Genomic DNA, 17402 nt, shown 5'->3' on the forward strand with positions numbered 1-17402 from the left:
CCCCAGGAAAGCAAGGTGAGCATCGCGCTCGCACAGCTGGTGCCAGAACTGGGCGCAGGACTCAGGTCTGGTCAGTGCTGCGCCTCCGCACCGTCCATGCTCCAGAAGATGCGCAAGGAACCAGGCTGTCTTTTTCACCCTCCGTAGCTGGGATGCAAACTCTGTTCCGTTCTGGAGTCGGCCATCTACCCTGTTAGCAGGTCTCTATGCGGAACATGGAGGGGGCAGATCAGAGTCATGAGATGGGGAAGGATGTGGCAGACAAAGCCTTAGGATAGTTCTGGTACCCCCACCAGGCATGTGTGGCACCATCACATGACAAAAGCAGGCCTTCCGGCCAGGTGCAGCAGCTCACACCTGTAATCTCAGTGCTTTGGGAGGCCGAGGGGAGGTGGATTACTTGATCTAGCTTGAGACTAGCCTGGGCAATATCATGAGACCCTATCTCTTCAAAAAATTTAAAAATTAGCCGGGTATGGTGGCATGTGGCTGTGGTCCCAGCTACTCAGGAGACTGAGGTGGGAGGATCACTTGAGCCTGGGGGTTTAAAGCTACAGTAAGCCGAGATCATGCCACTGCACTCCAGCCTGGGTGACAGAGTGAAACCCTGTCACCAAAATAAAAATTTAAAAAGCAAGCCTGGCCAGGCGTAGTGGCTCACTCCTGTTAAGCCCAGCAATTTGGGAGGCTGAGGCAGGCAGATTGCTTGAGGTCAGAGTTGAAGACCAGCCTGGCCCACATGGTGAAACACCGTCTCTATTGAAAATACAAAAATTAGCCGGGTGTAGTGGCGTGGGCCTGTAATCCCAGCTACTCGGGAGGCTGAGGCAAGATAATTGCTTGAACCCGGGAGATGGAGGTTGCAGTGAATCGAGATAGCGCCATTGCACTCCAGCCTGGGTGACAGAGCGAGGCCCCATCACCAAAAAAAAAAAAAAAAAAAGCTTCCACCACTCCATGGGACAGATATGCCCCAATGTGCCTTTTCATTCAGTGGTAAAATACATATAACCAAAGTATACCATTTTAACCACTTTTAAGTATGCAGTTCAGTGGCATTAAGTACATTTACATGGCTGTGCAACTGCCCGCCATTCATCTCCGGAACTCTCTTAATCTTGCAAAATTGAAACTCTGTCCCCATCAAACAGTAACTCCCCACTCTCCTCAGCCTCCGGCAACCCCCATTCTACTTTCTGTGCCTATAGATTTTCCTGTGGTAGAGACTTGATATGAGTAGAAGCATAAAGTGTTTGTGCTTTGGTGTCTGGCTTACTTCACTGAGTGCAATGTTTTCGAGGTTTGTCCATGCTGTAGCCTGTGTCGGAATTTTTGGCCCTTCCTTTTTAAGCTGAATAATATTTTTAAGCTAAATAATACTCCATTATGTGGATCGTGTGCGTGGATATCTGTCAAGGGACGCTTGGGTGGTTTCCACCTTTTGAGTGTCATGGATAACGCAGCTGTGAGCATAGATGTGCAAATATTTGTTCAAGGCCCTGTTTTCATTTCTTTCGGGGAAAAATACCCACAAGTGGAACCTTGATGTGAAAAAGCAAATCATCTTCACACTCTTCCCTGTAGAAACAAGTGTGAGAGCCGAGGATAGCAGGAAATGAATGTGTCTGGGAAACACTGAAGGCTCTGGGGATGTGAGCCCTGCCCTCTGGGAGGCTGAATCCTAAATGACAAGGCCAAGTGCCACCCCGCCCAGTGTGTGCACCATGGCCTCATGGGGAGGTGAAGCAGCAGGGTGGGGGGGCCCTGCTGGTCCTGCAGGAGGGGGGAGCCGTGGAGGATTAAGCGGTGGGGGACGGCCTGTGGAGTGGAGCTGGTGAGAAGGGGCCCTGGGCTCATGCGGCATAGGAGGCGTGCAGGCACTGCTTTAGGAGGACAGGGGGCTGTTTCTCTGTTTCCTTGGTGCTCAAAGTCAGGTTAATTCTTGGACATCACTATTGAAGGACTTCTCCTTTCCTGCCTTTTCTTTTCTCTTTCTCTGATTTCAAGGAACTTCAAATCTGGAGGGTGTCGAGATGTGGGTGCTACACTAAGCAGCAGAGCAGCGTGGGGTGGGAAGGGATGTGGCTCTTCGTCCTGGAGGAACAGAGGGAGATCTCAGAGGAGGAGCTCCGCTGGATGCCCAGGGCTGTTTGTGCCGGGGTCCATCCTCTGCAGGCTGTCGGCATTCTCTTCCCATCCCAAAGCAGTGCTCCCATCCTGTTGGCTCGCAGTGGCCTCCAGGGTGAAATCTCAAGCCTCATCCTTTACCCAAGCCGTTCCCCAGCCCTTCCATGGTTAGTCACCAGCCCAGGCCCTTCCAGCCACTCTGCTGGAGTCCCACTTTGCTTCTAACTGTTCAATCTTCCTGGATTCTTTGCCCTGGAAAACTCCTATGCATCCTTCAAGACCCCATTCAGACTTCCTGCCCCTGAGTCAAGCCTTCTGCTAATGACTCCCTCACACAGTTGTGTATTTTTCTCTGTAACCCTTTGCAAGACACAGCCAGAGCAGAATGTCCAGGACCAGGCAGTTACTATGCCTTCCTTGTTTTCTCTGCTGATGCTCCCTTCCCCTTGGGTCTACCTGAGAGGAAGCATGTGTGGATACCATCAGAGGCATAAGCCGCCGTCTTTCATACCTGGCACAAGAGAACAGCCAGGCTGGCTGTGGTTGGGTAGCATTTCAGCTGAGCTGTGAGCAGCATTTTACAGAGCTGCTGGCTTCCTCCTCAAGGAAAGCACATTGATGTGGTTTGCATGCAGCTGTGTCCCTAGGTATGCCACGGCGTGTGGATGCTGAAATGTCTGTGTGAGTGTGGAGATTCGTTACTCAGCTGCATTAGAAAAACACATCATGAGGCTTGGCTGTGGTTGGTAAACACATCTGCACCAACATCTGCTTCCTAATTACTGCTTTGGATGGAAAAAACATTCCTTAATTTTCCCCAGTAGATTGCAAGCACATTTTATCTTGAAAACTCCAGAAAAGCCTGTTTTTTGTCACTTGAAATAATTGTGGACAAGATGGTATTTGAAAGTGTTGATGTTTCTTTCTGATTAGAAAAGGTTAACACATTTTGATGATCTGTATTGAGCTTGACTCGGTATCACACCACGCTCCACATGCCCCGTATCTCTCCTGTGCCTCAGCTGCCGGCTCCAGGAGGGTCCCAAGCTGGCCAGGGCTCTCAGGACATCCTCTACCCACCTTGGGCCTCAGGTTAGCACAGGAGCCAGCTGCTTTTGCTATAAAGAGCTGGTTGGGGAATATTTTAGGCTTTGCGTGTTGCATGAACTCTGTCGTAATGATTCAACTGCCACTGTAGTGCAAAAGCAGCCATAGACAGTATGTAAATCAGAGTGTAGCCGTGTTCCAATAAAACTTTATTTACAAAACAGGGAGTGGGCCAATTTGGCCTGCAGGCCATCCTTTGCTCAGTCTTGGAATGGAAGGCTGCATCTGCTCCTCTCCCCAACCTGTCTTATTGATGGATCCCCCTCCCCGGGACTGAGTGGCTTCTCCTGCAGTCAGGAAGCCTCTGGAGGTAGTGTGGAGAGCCATCCCCTTCTGGGGGGACAGCTCTTCCAACTCCCGCCTGTGTGCCCCCTCTTCGGTCTGGGTAGAAATGCCTTAGCTGGCGCCCTTGGTTTTGATTCCCGGCCTTGCCTAGCCTCCAAGAGCCAATAGGCAGGGTCATAGGCTCTGGGCTGGTTGGCCCCTTGATCTCTGGCTACAATGTCAGTTGGAATGTCTGCGAGTGGTCTAGGATCCAGCTTTGTGTATCCCTCATACTCCTCCTTAGGGTTCTAGGGTGTCTTTAATCTTCCTCATGCCCTCCCCAAACTCTTTGGAGTGTCCTACTGATGCAGTTAAAGAAGCTGGTCCAAACCACATCTCGTGTGATGCCAAGAGAGGCACAGCTTCATGTCTGCATCTTCCAGTAAGTGCCAGTAAGTGACTGGGAGGAATACAGAACCCTTACCTTTGTCCTGCAGGTACTGCGTGTTGTACTTGACCCAAAGCTGCTTTCCTTCCTGAGTCACCAGCTGAACACCTTGCTATACTCACTCCCCCTTGTCTACACATGTGAGACATGTGATTGCATTAGAGCAGGTACTCATGCAGGCAGTAGAAACCACTCTGGCAGCTTTAAGCAGGAAGGGTGCCATACAGGGCACACACACACAGGGCATGCAGGGAGTAGTGTTGAACAATAGACTGTTCAGGGGTGGGGCAGAGATGCCTTTGAATCAAGACAGGATTCAAGGAAAGGAGTGAGGAGGCAGCCCTGAGGAAGTGGAACAGTAATTCAAAGAGGCACGGCGGTGTGGGTTTCATCTGGGCTAGCCCATTGCCTTGCCTTGCTGTGCTGTCCTGGACAACCTATTGTCTCTCTAGGACCCTGAATTTCCTCATTTATAATGTGGGGATAATTATACCAAATTCACAGGGTTGCTAAGAGGCTAAAAATAGAAAACAAATATATGGTAATATGGTATTCCTGGAACATAATAGATGCTCAGTAAGTAGTGGCTGTAATGATAGCAGTGGTGTTGGTGGTGATGGTGAAGGTGGTGATGATGCTGCTGCTGATGGTGGTCGTGGTCGTCATGAAGCTGGTGGTGGTGGTGCTGCTGATGGTGGTGATGGTGATGGTGAGGCTGATGGTGATGATGAAGGTGGTGATGGTGGTGGTGGCAATGATGAAAGTGGTGATGATGGTGGTAGCTGATCGTGATGATGGTGAAGGTGAAGATGGTGGTGGTGATGGTGATGGTAACCATAGGTAGTGGTGATGGTGATGGTAACTGTGGTAATGGTGATGGTGATGGTGGTGGTTGATGGTGGTGGTGGTGGTGGTGATAGTAATCATGGTGATGGTGATGATGGTGGTCATGGTGACAGTAATGGTGATGATGGTGGTGGTTGATAGTGGTGGTACTGATGATGGCTGACCATGAGCGTGGTCATGGTGATGGTGACAGCAACGCAGCAGAATAAATGAGGTTTCTAGCTGAGCTGTAACCTCCACGTTGGAATTACCCAAAGAACCTGTGAATAGTACAGATGCCAGCCCATAACCCAGAATCGCAGTGATGCCGAGGAATCTGCAGAGCAGCAGCTGGCTCCACTGTGAGACAGGACCAGCATACCAGACTCCATGCCCATTAAGGTCTCTTTCCATTCTGCCCTCACAGAGCATGACCCAAGTCACTGTGGCATCTAATGGTGGCTTGACAGGCCTTCTCTGTGAACATGGCCTGTGGTCACCAAATACACAGTCATGGTTGCAGTGTTCCCTTGTGGAGCTGGGGAACTTGTCAAGCAAAGGCATTTTATTTGCCTTCCCTAGATTTTCAGATGCTTCCAGTTACTTTGAATAAGTCTTATAGCCCTTGAGCTTTTCTGCTACAGACACTGGGGGTCAGGGTGCAGTCTTCTGTTGTCTAGGACTGTGCCAAGCCTTGCTGGGCATTTAGGATTCAGTTTCTGGGCACTAAGCAGGAGTGTTCATCACTCAGTTTGCCATTGAGACTACTTGTGTACATCACCCCCTCCCTCTTTCTACTTGTAGATTAAGTCATGGTACTAATGATGATGGCAGAGCTAATGGTAATGATAGTGACGGTGATCACATTGATGGTGAGTGATGGCAGGTGATGGTGATGATGGTGGTGATGGTGATGGTTGTGATGATGATGGTGATGGTTGTGATGATGCTGGTGATGATGTGGATGGTGATGTTGGTGATGGTGGTAGTGAGGATGGTGGTGACAGTGATAATGATCATGGTCATACTGATGGCGAGTGATGCAGGTGATGGTGATGATTGTGATGGTGGTGATACTGGTGATATTGATGGTGATAGTGGTAGTGGTGATGGTGGTGATGGTGATAGTGACAGTGGTCATATTGATGATGAGTGATGGTGGTAGTGGTGATGATGATGGTGATAATGATTGTGATGATGGTGGTGATGGTGATGATGGTTGTGATGATGATGGTGATGGTTGTGATGATGCTGGTGATGATGTGGATGGTGATGGTGGTGGTGGTGGTGAGAATGCTGGTGACGATGGTGGTTACAGTGATAATGATGGTCATACTGATGTTGAATGATGCAGGTGATGGTGGTGATTGTGGTGATATTGATGGTGATAGTGGTAGTGATGGTGGTGATGATGGTGGCGATGGTGACAGTGACAGTGGTCATACTGATGGTGAGTGATGGTGGTAGTGGTGATGATGATGGTGTAGTGGTAGTGGTGATGATGGTGATGATGTCTGTGATGATGATGGTGATGGTTGTGATGATGCTGGTGATGATGTGGATGGTAATGATGGTGATGGTGGTGGTGGTGAGAATGCTGGTGAGGATGGTGGTTACAGTGATGATGATGGTCATACTGATGGTGAATGATGCAGGTGATGGTGATGATTGTGATGGTGATGGTGGTGATGCTGGCGATATTGATGGTGTTAGTGATAGTGGTGGTGGTGGTGATGGTGGAGATGGTGATAGTGACAGTGGTCATATTGATAGTGAGCGATGGTGGTAGTGGTGATGATGATGGTGATAGTGGTAGTGGTGATGATGGTGGTGGTGGTGGCGATGGTGATAGTGATGATGGTCTTATTGATGGTGACTGATGCAGGTGTTGGTGATGACGATGAGGACGGTGACGATGACGGTGATGGTGATGCTGCTACTGACGATATTCCCGTAACAAGCTTCTCCTTATTAAATCTAAAAGCACCCAGGTGTATGGATTGTTACATGTGCTTTATCAGTTTTAGGCAGGCCTTACTACCTCCACACTTGTAATAAAATACACTATGATCAGAATATTCTCTCTTCTTTTATGAAATCACCTAATTAGGGCTTTGATTATAAGTATCAAATTGTGTCTAATCTGTCAACCCCTCACCTCATCCTGGCTTTCGAAGAGATCCAGAGGGAGGGGAGCAGCCTGGGGTTCATTTTTCTGCCCTGGATGACGAAGGAGTGAAGCAAGTTGTAAATATCAAAGGTTACTGGGCTAGGCCAATTTGTCTGGAAGGTAAAAATAATAAAATAAAAACCTGCCTCTCTTTGATACCAGTGCAAGCCAGGGCAGGAAGATGTCGTGTTTCCTGCTTGCATCTCTGCGCTTGCTGGTGTCCCATGGAGCACCTCTCCACTCTGTGGCAGTTCCCATGGGTCCACCATGGGGTGATAGCCCCCTGAGCACTGGGCATTGCGGGCGTGGTTCTCGCTGAGTGGAGATGGCATCCACACACCCTTTCCTTCACTTGCCCCAGCTTCGGTGGATGGTTTGGTTGACTTTCCCTTTATACAGGTCAGAAGATTCAGGAGTGGTCAAAGTCCGCTCTGTTAGTAGACGGGGAAGCCAGGCTTCCAGTACCCCTTGTGGATGCATTCCCATAACCCACTGACTGGGGAAGGGGCCTTTATTGGGCATGGGTCAGGCAGAAGCACCCATGCCCATGGCAGTGAGGGGTGTACTCATGTTTACCCTGGACCTTACTTAGAGGCACAGCTCTTCAAGGGGAGGGTTGGTCTGAGGGACCAGGTTCCAGCCCTGCTCCGATGACACCAGCGTCCCAGCCACTTCCCCCGTTTTACTTATGCAGACATCTTAGTTGTTTTTTACATTTATGGCTGCCTAAACAGCCTTATTTCAAAAGATAATTTAACCTGAAAACAAACTCCTGACTTACAGTTTGGAGTGTGCAGTAATTTGTGTCTGTGACATTTAAGTGAAGACAGCCTCAGTGCCGTTGAAAGGAAATGGCTTGACGGGGCCTGGAGCTTCCGAGTTAACATCCTGGTTGCAATGTTGTTTGGTTCTGTGGGCACATCTGCCACCAGTGTTTCTGCTTTTGACCTCTGCCTTCTCTTACTTCATGCCCATTTGTTTATGAAGACATTACACCCACTTCTGTCTCCAGAAGCTCCCTTGGCTTCACAGACCCCCCCACCCACCTTCCCTGCTCACCGCACATCTCCCTGGGAGAGTTCTGTACCTCCCCCTCCAACTTCCACACTCACTGCTCATCTCCCCGGGAGAGTTCTGCACCCCCCCGCCAACTTCCATACTCACTGCTCATCTCCCCGGGAGAGTTCTGCACCCCCCCTCCAACTTCCATACTCACTGCTCATCTCCCCGGGAGAGTTCTGCACCCCCCCCCCCGGCCAACTTCCATACTCACTGCTCATCTCCCCGGGAGAGTTCTGCACCCCCCCTCCAACTTCCATACTCACTGCTCATCTCCCCGGGAGAGTTCTGCACCCCCCCCGCCAACTTCCATACTCACTGCTCATCTCCCCGGGAGAGTCCCGCACCCACCCCCAACTTCCCCACTCACGTATATCTTCCTGGGAGAGCTCTGCACCCCTCCCCGCAACTTCCCCACTCACTGTACATCTCCCTGGGAGAGTTCTGCACACCCTCCCCTAAGCTTCCCCCCTCACTGCTCATCTCCCTGGGAGAGTTCTGCAACCCTGCCCCAACTTCATTCACTGCTCATCTCCCTGGGAGAGTTCTGCACCCCCCCGCCAACTTCCATACTCATTGCTCATCTCCCCGGGAGAGTCCTGCACCCACCCCCAACTTCCCCACTCACTGCTCATCTCCCCGGGAGAGTTCTGCACACATGGCCTCCACCTTCCCATGGCTCTTGTCTCACTGACACAGAGTGGTCAGACTTTCGTCCCTGCTTGCTCAAAGCCAGTCACACCCACATGGCACTTCCATGGTCCCGCCTCTGTCCCCATCCAGCTCAACGTCTCTGTGGCATCTCTCGGCGTCTGCACTGCACACTCCCGTTACCCAGGTTCCCTCCTGCAGTGACTCCCGAGGTGACCTCAGGCGGGCCTGTCTGTGTCCTTGCACACCTTCCAGAAAACCCCGAGTCCCCAGTCAGGGTCTCCCAGCTCACTTCTGCCCTGAGCTCTGGCAGTGATGTTTGCTCGTGGCCCGTGTCCCCATGTGCTGACCTCTTAGGAGCCTCCACTGCGGCAACTGCTCCCCACTCTGTAAATAACGCCTTTCCCCTGGAGCTCAGGCCTGAAACCTGGCCGCCTCCTGTTTCTCACCGTCCCTCTCATCCCGGGGCTTGTCCGTTCCCTCTCCACCCTCTCCGGGCCCATCTACCCCTCTTGTCTCCTCCACTCGTCTTGTCCCCACCACCCCTCTCACCCTTGCCTGGGGCCCTGCTGTCTCTCCCCAGGACTACGTATTCGCTGTCCAGCCTCTGTCTTCCCTTCCAGTCTGTCTTCCCTCAAATCCACTTTCTGTCACCCGAGTTCTTCGTCCCTCCTCTGCTGAGAACCCCCTTTGCATAACCCAGGGCTTGTGTCCTGTGCCCTTCTCTCCTGTCCAGCCCAGCTCGTCCCAGCTTGCTGCAGCCCGGCCCCACCACTGTCTTCTTGCCTCCCGGCCCCTCGCTGGTTTCTACTTCGGGCCTTGGTACTCTGCTGGGATGGCCTCTGCCTCCGCCGGCTGTCTCTCCTCCCATCCCAGGGCTCAGCTTGCCCAGCCAGCCACACCTTCTCCACTGTCTGCATCAGACCCACCCGTCCTGAGGCGGTGTCGTTGTTTCCTGTGCCCCCTCTCCAGCCCAAGCCTGGCAGAGACCTTGACTTTCTGGTTTGCATCTGTGTCTCCAGGGACTAGGATGGTACCTGGAGCTCCATGAGGACTCACTGTGTGCATCGATGAGCAGCTTTCTCCGTCTGTCTCTTCATCTGTAAATGGAAATGATGGGGTCTGGGGAATCCATTTGCTGGTGGGAACTGCAGGTGTTCTTCTGTGAATGGAAATGATGGGGCCTGGGGGTCCAGCAGCTGATGGGACCTCCAGGCACACTGTGTTCTCGGTGGGCACAGTGCGAGCCCCAGGAATGCTCCTTCGGTGGGAGGTACATTTATTAAGGGAAGTGTCTCGGAAAATTCATACCAAGAGAAAAAGTGGCAGTGAAAATGATACTCTTCTTGATGCTTGGGTCTTCAAAAAGCATTCCAATTGCTTCTATATTTATACTTCACTGAATTATTTAAAAGGATAAAGACCTGTCAGATAAGATACACCTCTGAAAGGAATCCAGGGCAGCCAGCAGCCTCGCAAGGGAACCGAAAGCTCCCACCAGCACCTCCTGGATTACAGTTTTTCCTTTCTCCTCCTTTCCGAAGCCGCAAGTCTTCACAGTTTTTCACATTAACCTTGTCTGTAAAATGGGCCTCCTGTTCCCCCTGGCAGAGAGTTCTCCCATACCTTGAGAGTTAAATCAGAAGGAGCGGGTAGATGTGCGTTTTGAACTGCAAAACGCATACATGTTCACACACGTGTACACAGACAGGTGTGTGATATGCACACATACATGGAGGTGTCATTGTTATTAAGCCAAGTGAATCGTGTACCCTTGCATTTTGAAATAACGAACTGGAACCTGATCTCTTTTTGACATCTGGGAAACACTGTGGTAATGGGTCGGAGGTATGATCCTGACTCGGTCAAAGTCACTGAGCGAGCGGAGGTAGTGGAGGATTTTTCTTAGGTCCTGCCTGTATCCCCCTGGAATGGCAGTGCCTGCTGAGGGTTTATTCTTAGCTTTTTGTTGGAAATATGTGTCCTTTATAATAGGGAATTTTCTTTTCTTTTTTCTTTTCTTTCTTTTCCCTCCCTCCCTCTCTTGCTTTCTCTCTCTCTCTCTCTCTTTCTTTCTTTCTCTCTCTGTGTCTTTTTTTTTTTTTTTTTTTTTTTTGAGACAGGGTCTCACTCTGTCACCCAGGCTGGAGTGCAGTGGCACAATCACAGCTCACTGCAGCCACGACCTCTTGGGCTCGAGGGATCCTCCTGCCTTAGCCTCCCAAGTAGCTGGGACTACAGGCACGCACCACCACGCCTGGCTAATTGTTTTCATTTTATATAGAGATGGGGTCTTGCTATATTGCCCAGGCTGGTCCGAAACTCCTGGACTCAAGCGATCCTCCTGCCTTAGCCTCCCAAAGTGTTGAGATTACAAGTGCGAGCCACCATGCCCAGCCTATAATAGGGAATTTTTGAAAAAGGTTCTTACTGAGAAATAAGAGGAAGAGTGTCCCCAGGCTCCTCCCTGAGCAGGTCTCTCGTATTCTGAATTCCAATTTGCCAGGCCACTCTCAGCCATCTGGGTCTTGTCAGTGCTGGGTGGTTCTTCTAGGCCACTGGGCCAGGGTGCAGTTAGAGCCCAGAGCAAACGGGTGAGCAAGACCCCCAGGGACCAGCCTTCACATCCCCACGGTTGCCCACCCCCATGAAGTCCCTCCTCCCTTACTGCCCTATTCTCTCTTTCCTGCCCCCACCACGCCCCAGAAGATGGAAACTGGCTAAAAGCCATCACCCCATTCTCCTGGCCCTGTGGTCTCTCCTCCTCCTTTTTGTTTCCTCTCTTACCAAAGTGAAAAACAAAGTCTTTGCTCACCGTAGCCTGATAATACTGTGATTTTAGTAAAGACTTTGGGCTGGGTGCAGTGGCTTACGCCTGTCATCTCAGCACTTTAGGAGGCCGAGGTGGACAGATCTCTTGAGCCCATAAGATCAAGACCAGCCTGGGAAACATGGTGAAACCCTGTCTCTACAGAAAATACAAAAATTAGCGAGGCATGGTGGTGCAAGCCTGTAATCCTAGCTACTTGAGAGTCTGAGGTGGAGGATCACTTGGGCCTGGGAGGTAGAGGTTGCAGTGAGCTGAGATTGCACCAGAGCAAGACCCTGTCTCAAGAAAAGAAAAAAAGACTCTTTGGGTTGGAAATAAGAGGACCCTACTGGGGGTGATTTGATGGGAAATTCTGGACTCATGATTAGGACACAGGGCAAGTCCTGCAGCTGAGGCAGAGCAGGGAAGGGCTAGGTCAGGACTGGAAAAGCCAGAGGCCCGGCCAGTGCTCTCCACACTCTGCCTTATCCCGGTGGAGAAGGCTGCGTTCTGTGCATCTCTTGAAATGCCGATCACCCGCAGAAACTCACCATTCCCAGTTTCCTGGTAACACCCGATGGGTCCATGTGGCTGGGACTCGGAGGTGCTGTACTCATATGGGTGGGCCCCTCTCCTGGGGGTCAGGGGTCACTTTCCAAGGACAAGGCATTGCTGAGGGTGGAAGGAGACCCCTACCTGTGTCATTGATGGTGTATCAGGCTTGTTATGCTGCCACCGAGCCCGGTGTCCCCACTTTAAAAAGGTGGAAACTGAGGCTCAGAAGACAAGAGGCAGAGCTGCTCTCTCAGTGCTGACGCTGGTTATCACCCTGCACTCCCTGGCACCAGCCTAAGTGGGGCCTGAAGATGGTTGTTAATATGTGTAGTGTTAGGGCATCCTGCCGATGTGGTCATTTCTGTGAACTCGTGACTATGTTGGGGAGACGCAGGACTACTTAATTAAAACCAGGGTGGGTACCCTTTTTTCTGTAAAGACCCAGAGAGTAAATACTTCAGGCTTTGCAGCCGCAGAAAATATGCAGGTGAGTGGATGTGGTCGCATCCCAATAAAACTTTATTTACACAATTAGATGTGCAGAATTCGGCCTGAGGACCATAGTTTGCAACCCCGAAATGAAATAAGCAGGTCCGGAGTCTCGACCTGCACCTCCCACGGTGTGGACCCGGGGCACGGCAGAACGGACACCAGGGCTTTCTGTTTTTGAAACTCTGGGTTTAATTGTACCCCCAACATGAAAGATTTGTTTGTTGAACACGGTTGTGTCTTTGAAAATTCCCTTACATATTTTTTCCTGTACTCAAAGCAACACATGTTTATGGCAATAATTAGAAGAGTATGAAAATCCCAGCGTAAAACCTGGAATCCACATTTGTGCTTTTTCCAGGGGTTTCCCACCCTGAAACCCTGTGCAGAGCGTCACCCTATATCGGCTGCTGCATGTTCTTCCAGACTCACACGTTGTTTTGAAACACCATGGGCTTCTAGCGACTCCTTTCCTTGTGTTTGCTTTTTCTCAGCTCAGCCTCCATCTGCAATGTTGTTCGAGCCTCACACGTGGCTTTGCCGGCTCCTTTCACCTCTGCCCCATGAGCCTCAGGCTGACAGCTCCATGGGCATTTATCCCTCCCCTGCTGACATGTGTGGTCTGCGTAGTGAGAGGTGACAGAGGCCGCCTCCACCTTCCCACTCCCCAGGAGTGAAGCATCTTCTGTGAAACATGCTGGGCTGTCCCTGAGTCCGAGGACACGTTCCAGGGACAAGACCCTGAATAGCACAGGGCTTGGCGTCCCCTTGAGCCTGACCAGCTGGGGCCACGGCCTGGTGGGCTTGGGGAGTGGCATGTCATTCATACAGGAGACTGTGGTCTGTGTTGTTCTGAAACTGTTCTAGGGATGCTGCTGTGCATGACTCATATCCGTCATCAGTAACATTTGGAGCCACGAAGACAGGGGTTGTTGACCTCAGCTTTCTTGAGGTTTGGGGCTGGGCAGTTTTTTGCCGTGGGGGGCTGTCTTACTCATTGCAGGATGCTTCACAACATCCCTGGTCTTAACCCAGTCAGTGCCAGTAGCACTCACAGCCGTGAGAGCCACAAATGTCTCCAGACATTGCCAGATATTCTCGTGAAGGCAAAATCACCCCCAGTTGAGAACCACTGTGCCAGGAGCTGGGGACACCATGGTGGTCTTGCTTCTAATTGGAATCTTGGTACAGGGGCTCTGGGGATCCCCCTCTGACCAGCCTGACCTTCCTGTAGGGCGGTGGGACAGAACACTCAGCACGGTCTGTGGGCCGGTCCACACTCAATTCCTCACGCCTGACTCAGTGGCATCTGTGGCCAGAGCCCCCCACTCTGTACAGAGGCGGCCTCAGTGGGGCTGGAGGCAGAGTGCACCCCCAAGTACGCAGGTGGCTTTTTACACAGTCGGTGACCAAAGCCGGCCACGGTCACCGAGGCCCCAGGATGCTGGAGAACACAGAGACAGGACAGCCTTTTCCACCGAACTCACATCCCCCGACCTGTGTCTCCCAGGTGAGCACAGCCCACACTCTTAGCTGCCGGAGAAGGTGTGGTTCCCTCATTAATAATCACCATCATGGGGCCAAGGCCTGGTCGGCTCCCCACCCTGAAACCAGCCGGGCCCTGAGAGCTCAGTGTGCTCCTGGTCTGCCCCACCCGCCCGCCAGGGATGAAGACTCTCTGCCAGGGCGGCCCGCCTTCCTGCTATCTGTCCTCTTATCTGTATGTATGCGACCTCTATTGAGGTGTAATTCATACACCATGCAGTTCACCCATCTGAAGTGTAAGGCTCCATGATCGCTGGTCTATTCACAGAGTTGTGCGGCCGTCACCACCATCAACCGTCACCAATCAGCCTTAGAACATTTTTTTTTTTTTTCACCCAGACTGAAACCCAGGATCTATTGGCAACTGCTCCCTACTTCCTTCTGGATTTCCAGCTCTCTTTCTTATTTTTATCTTAATTTAATTTAATTTAATTTATTTATTTTGAAACAAGAGTTTCGCTCTTGTTGCCCAGGCTAGAGTGCAGTGGTGCAGTCTTGGCTCACTGCAACCTCTGCCTCCCAGGTTCAAGTGATTCTCCTGCCTCAGCCTCCTGAGTAGCTGGGATTACAGGCACCTGCCACCATGCCCGGCTAATTTTTGTATTTTTAGTAGAGACGGGGTTTCACTGTGTTGTTGGCCAGGCTGGTCTTGAACTCCTGACCTCAGCTGATCCGCCCACCTCAGCCTCCCAAAGTGCTGGGATTACAGACATGAGCCACCGCGCCCAGCCAGTCAGCCCTCTTTCAAATCTGCTGATCTGCCGGGTCCCACCACCTGTGCCGTGTCTACTCAGCATCTTGCTGTTCCTGAGGACGGGGTTCCTCCGGGGCCTGGGCTGGGGTCTCTGAGCCGTCCTGGGTGGGAAGCCCTGGTCATTTAATCCACGTATCCCTTTATTTGGTGTGTGTTTGTGTGGTGTTGAGTCCAGGTGGTCACACCTGTTGTCTGTACACTAGACTGTAGGTAAGGATGGAATTCCCAGGATCTGCCCAGTACAGGCTTCGGCTGTCACCTGCACTGAGGCCCCGAGTCCTGTAGGAGAAGGTGCCCCCAGCCCAGAGTCAGGCCCCTGCTGTTGAGGCACAAGCATCAGCCAGCTCCTGATCATTTAAATGCGCTTCCAAAAACAGTTTACTTATTCTAAATAGCCAACTGCATTTGCAGGCAAAATTATCCTAATAGTTGGTCCAGCGACATCGACATTCTACCGCTGCCTTTTATTGGTCATTATTTGCCGCTGCAGTCCTCACTGGGGGAGCTTCAGAGGGGTTGGTGAGAAGTTCTCCATCAACCCCATGGACAAATAGTAGATGCCCAATCAGTGGGTAGATGCACATTCATTTTTGTTATGAAAATGTGTAAGAGGCTGGGTGCAGGGGCTCACACCCATAATCCCAGCACTTCGGGAGGCTGAGGCAGGCACATCACTTATCACTTGAGCCCAGGAGTTTGAGACCAGGCTAGACAACATGTGGGACCTCGTCTCTACAAAAAAAAAAAAAAAAAAAAAAAATACAAAAATTAGCTGGGTATGGTGGCACGTCCCTGTAGTCCCAGGTACTCAGGAGGCTGAGGCGGGAGGTCGAGGGTGCTGTGAGCTGTGATCGCCACTGCACTCTAGCCTGGGTGACAGAGTAAGACCCTGTCTCAAATAAACAAACAAAAACACTTTTGCTTGCTTTTAACAACATTAAGTACTATAAGCCTACATATTAAAAAAAAAAAGATTCTCCGGCCAGGCATGGTGGTTCACGCCTATAATCCCAGCATTTTGGGAGGCAGAGGCCTGCAGATCACTTGAGCCCAGGAATTCTAGACTAGCCTGGGCAATATAGTGAGACCCTGTCTCTCCAAAAAAAAAAAAAAAAAAGTTAGCTGGGCACGGTGGCATATGCTTGGTGTCCCAGCTGTTCAGGAGGTTGAGGTGGGGAGAACTGCCTGAGCCCGAGAGATGAAGGTTGCAGTGAGCCAAGATTGCACCACTACACTCTAGCCCCGGCAACAGAGTGAGGCTATGTCTCAAAAAATAAAAATAAAATGAAAAAAGATTATTTCTGTTCTCTCCCTAATCCTTTTCCTTTCCATGAAAGTAAATACTGTTAACTGGTGCATATCCTTCCAGACATGGTCCCTGCTTTTCTATAATAGAGACTTTAAGCCTTTATTAGTTTCTCTTTAAGCCTTTAAAATGTAAATAAAATTAAGCAGTATTACTGGGGATTTTGTTGTTCTTTTTATTGTTTTTTTTTTTTGTTTTGAGATGAAGTCTTAGTTTTGTTGCCCGGGCTGGAGGGCACTGGGTGTGATCTCGGCTCACTGCAACCCCTGCCTCCTGGGTTCAAGTGATTCTCCTGCCTCAGCCTCCTGAGTAGCTGGGATTACAGGAGCCCGCCTCCATGCCCGGCTAATTTTTGTATTTTTGTAGAGATGGAGTTTCACCATGTTGGCCAGACTGTTCTCGAACTCCTAACCTTGGGTGATCCGCCACCTCAGCCTCCCAAAGTGCTGGGATTACAGGTGTGAGCTGCCATGCCTGGCAAATATTATTGTTTTGAGGCTTGCCTTTTTTATTTAGAAGTTCCTGGATATGTTTCTTGTCAGTTTATAGTCATCTGCCTTGTTTTGTCCTGAGACTGCCTAGGTGAAGAATGTTCTAGAATATATCCCTAGTCTCCCCTATTTTAGAACATGTATGCTATCTCCAGATTTTCTTTTCTTTTCTTTTTCTTTTTCTTTTTTTTCTTCTTTCTTCCTTTCTTTCTCTATTTTATTGAAGATATTTCACTTGTTATATATTGTATACAATGTGCAAAACTTTTTATAGAATATAGTCTTAAAAAGTGAAATTGTTTGGCCATAGGGTGTTTTTAATTTATTTTTTATTTTATTTTTTTAAATAGATTCTACCCAGCTGCTGTCCAAAGTGTTGGCAGCAGGTGAGCCTCACCTGACAGCATACGGGAGCCAGGTGAAAGCAACATGCCTTCCCTTTTAACTTTGCACTTCTGTTTCCCTGGTTTCCTGTGAGCTTGAGACTGGACAGATTTCTTTGGAGAATGTTACAAACAGATTTCTCCTTTTCTGTTTGCAGGATAGCTGTGCGAGAGTGCTTCTGTTTCGAGGTGGAAATAAGGAGTTAAAAAACTACAACAGCCAGACTCCATTTCAGGTAAAAGAGATCTCAGCATCAGGAAGGCCTGTGTGTGGATCACAGTGGGTGATGGCTCTCCGTCTCCGCGGTCGTGTTTGTATGTGTGATGTGAGGCTGGCTCGTTCTGTTGCGGATGTTTTCTTATTCGGAGGCTGCTCCGGGTGCCTCCCTCTCTTAGTGCAAAGCTGCTGCCCTGTCTCA

At 50.4% G+C, this 17402-nt stretch overlaps 1 protein-coding gene across 6 annotated transcripts in view; it reads left to right on the plus strand.

The window, feature by feature from the left end:
* The window catches only part of SHANK2 (SH3 and multiple ankyrin repeat domains 2), a 662741-nt gene that overhangs the window by 151283 nt on the left and 494056 nt on the right, over positions 1-17402 (plus strand). For all 6 annotated transcript variants that reach the window (XM_037998869.2, XM_073008675.1, XM_073008685.1 and 3 more), the window contains one exon: positions 17142-17219. In XM_037998869.2, the coding sequence (XP_037854797.1) occupies positions 17142-17219 (78 nt within the window). The remainder of the gene's footprint in view (positions 1-17141; positions 17220-17402) is intronic.

Source organism: Chlorocebus sabaeus, chromosome 1 (genome assembly GCF_047675955.1).
Source record: "Chlorocebus sabaeus isolate Y175 chromosome 1, mChlSab1.0.hap1, whole genome shotgun sequence".
In the NCBI taxonomy this organism is placed as follows: domain Eukaryota; kingdom Metazoa; phylum Chordata; class Mammalia; order Primates; family Cercopithecidae; genus Chlorocebus; species Chlorocebus sabaeus.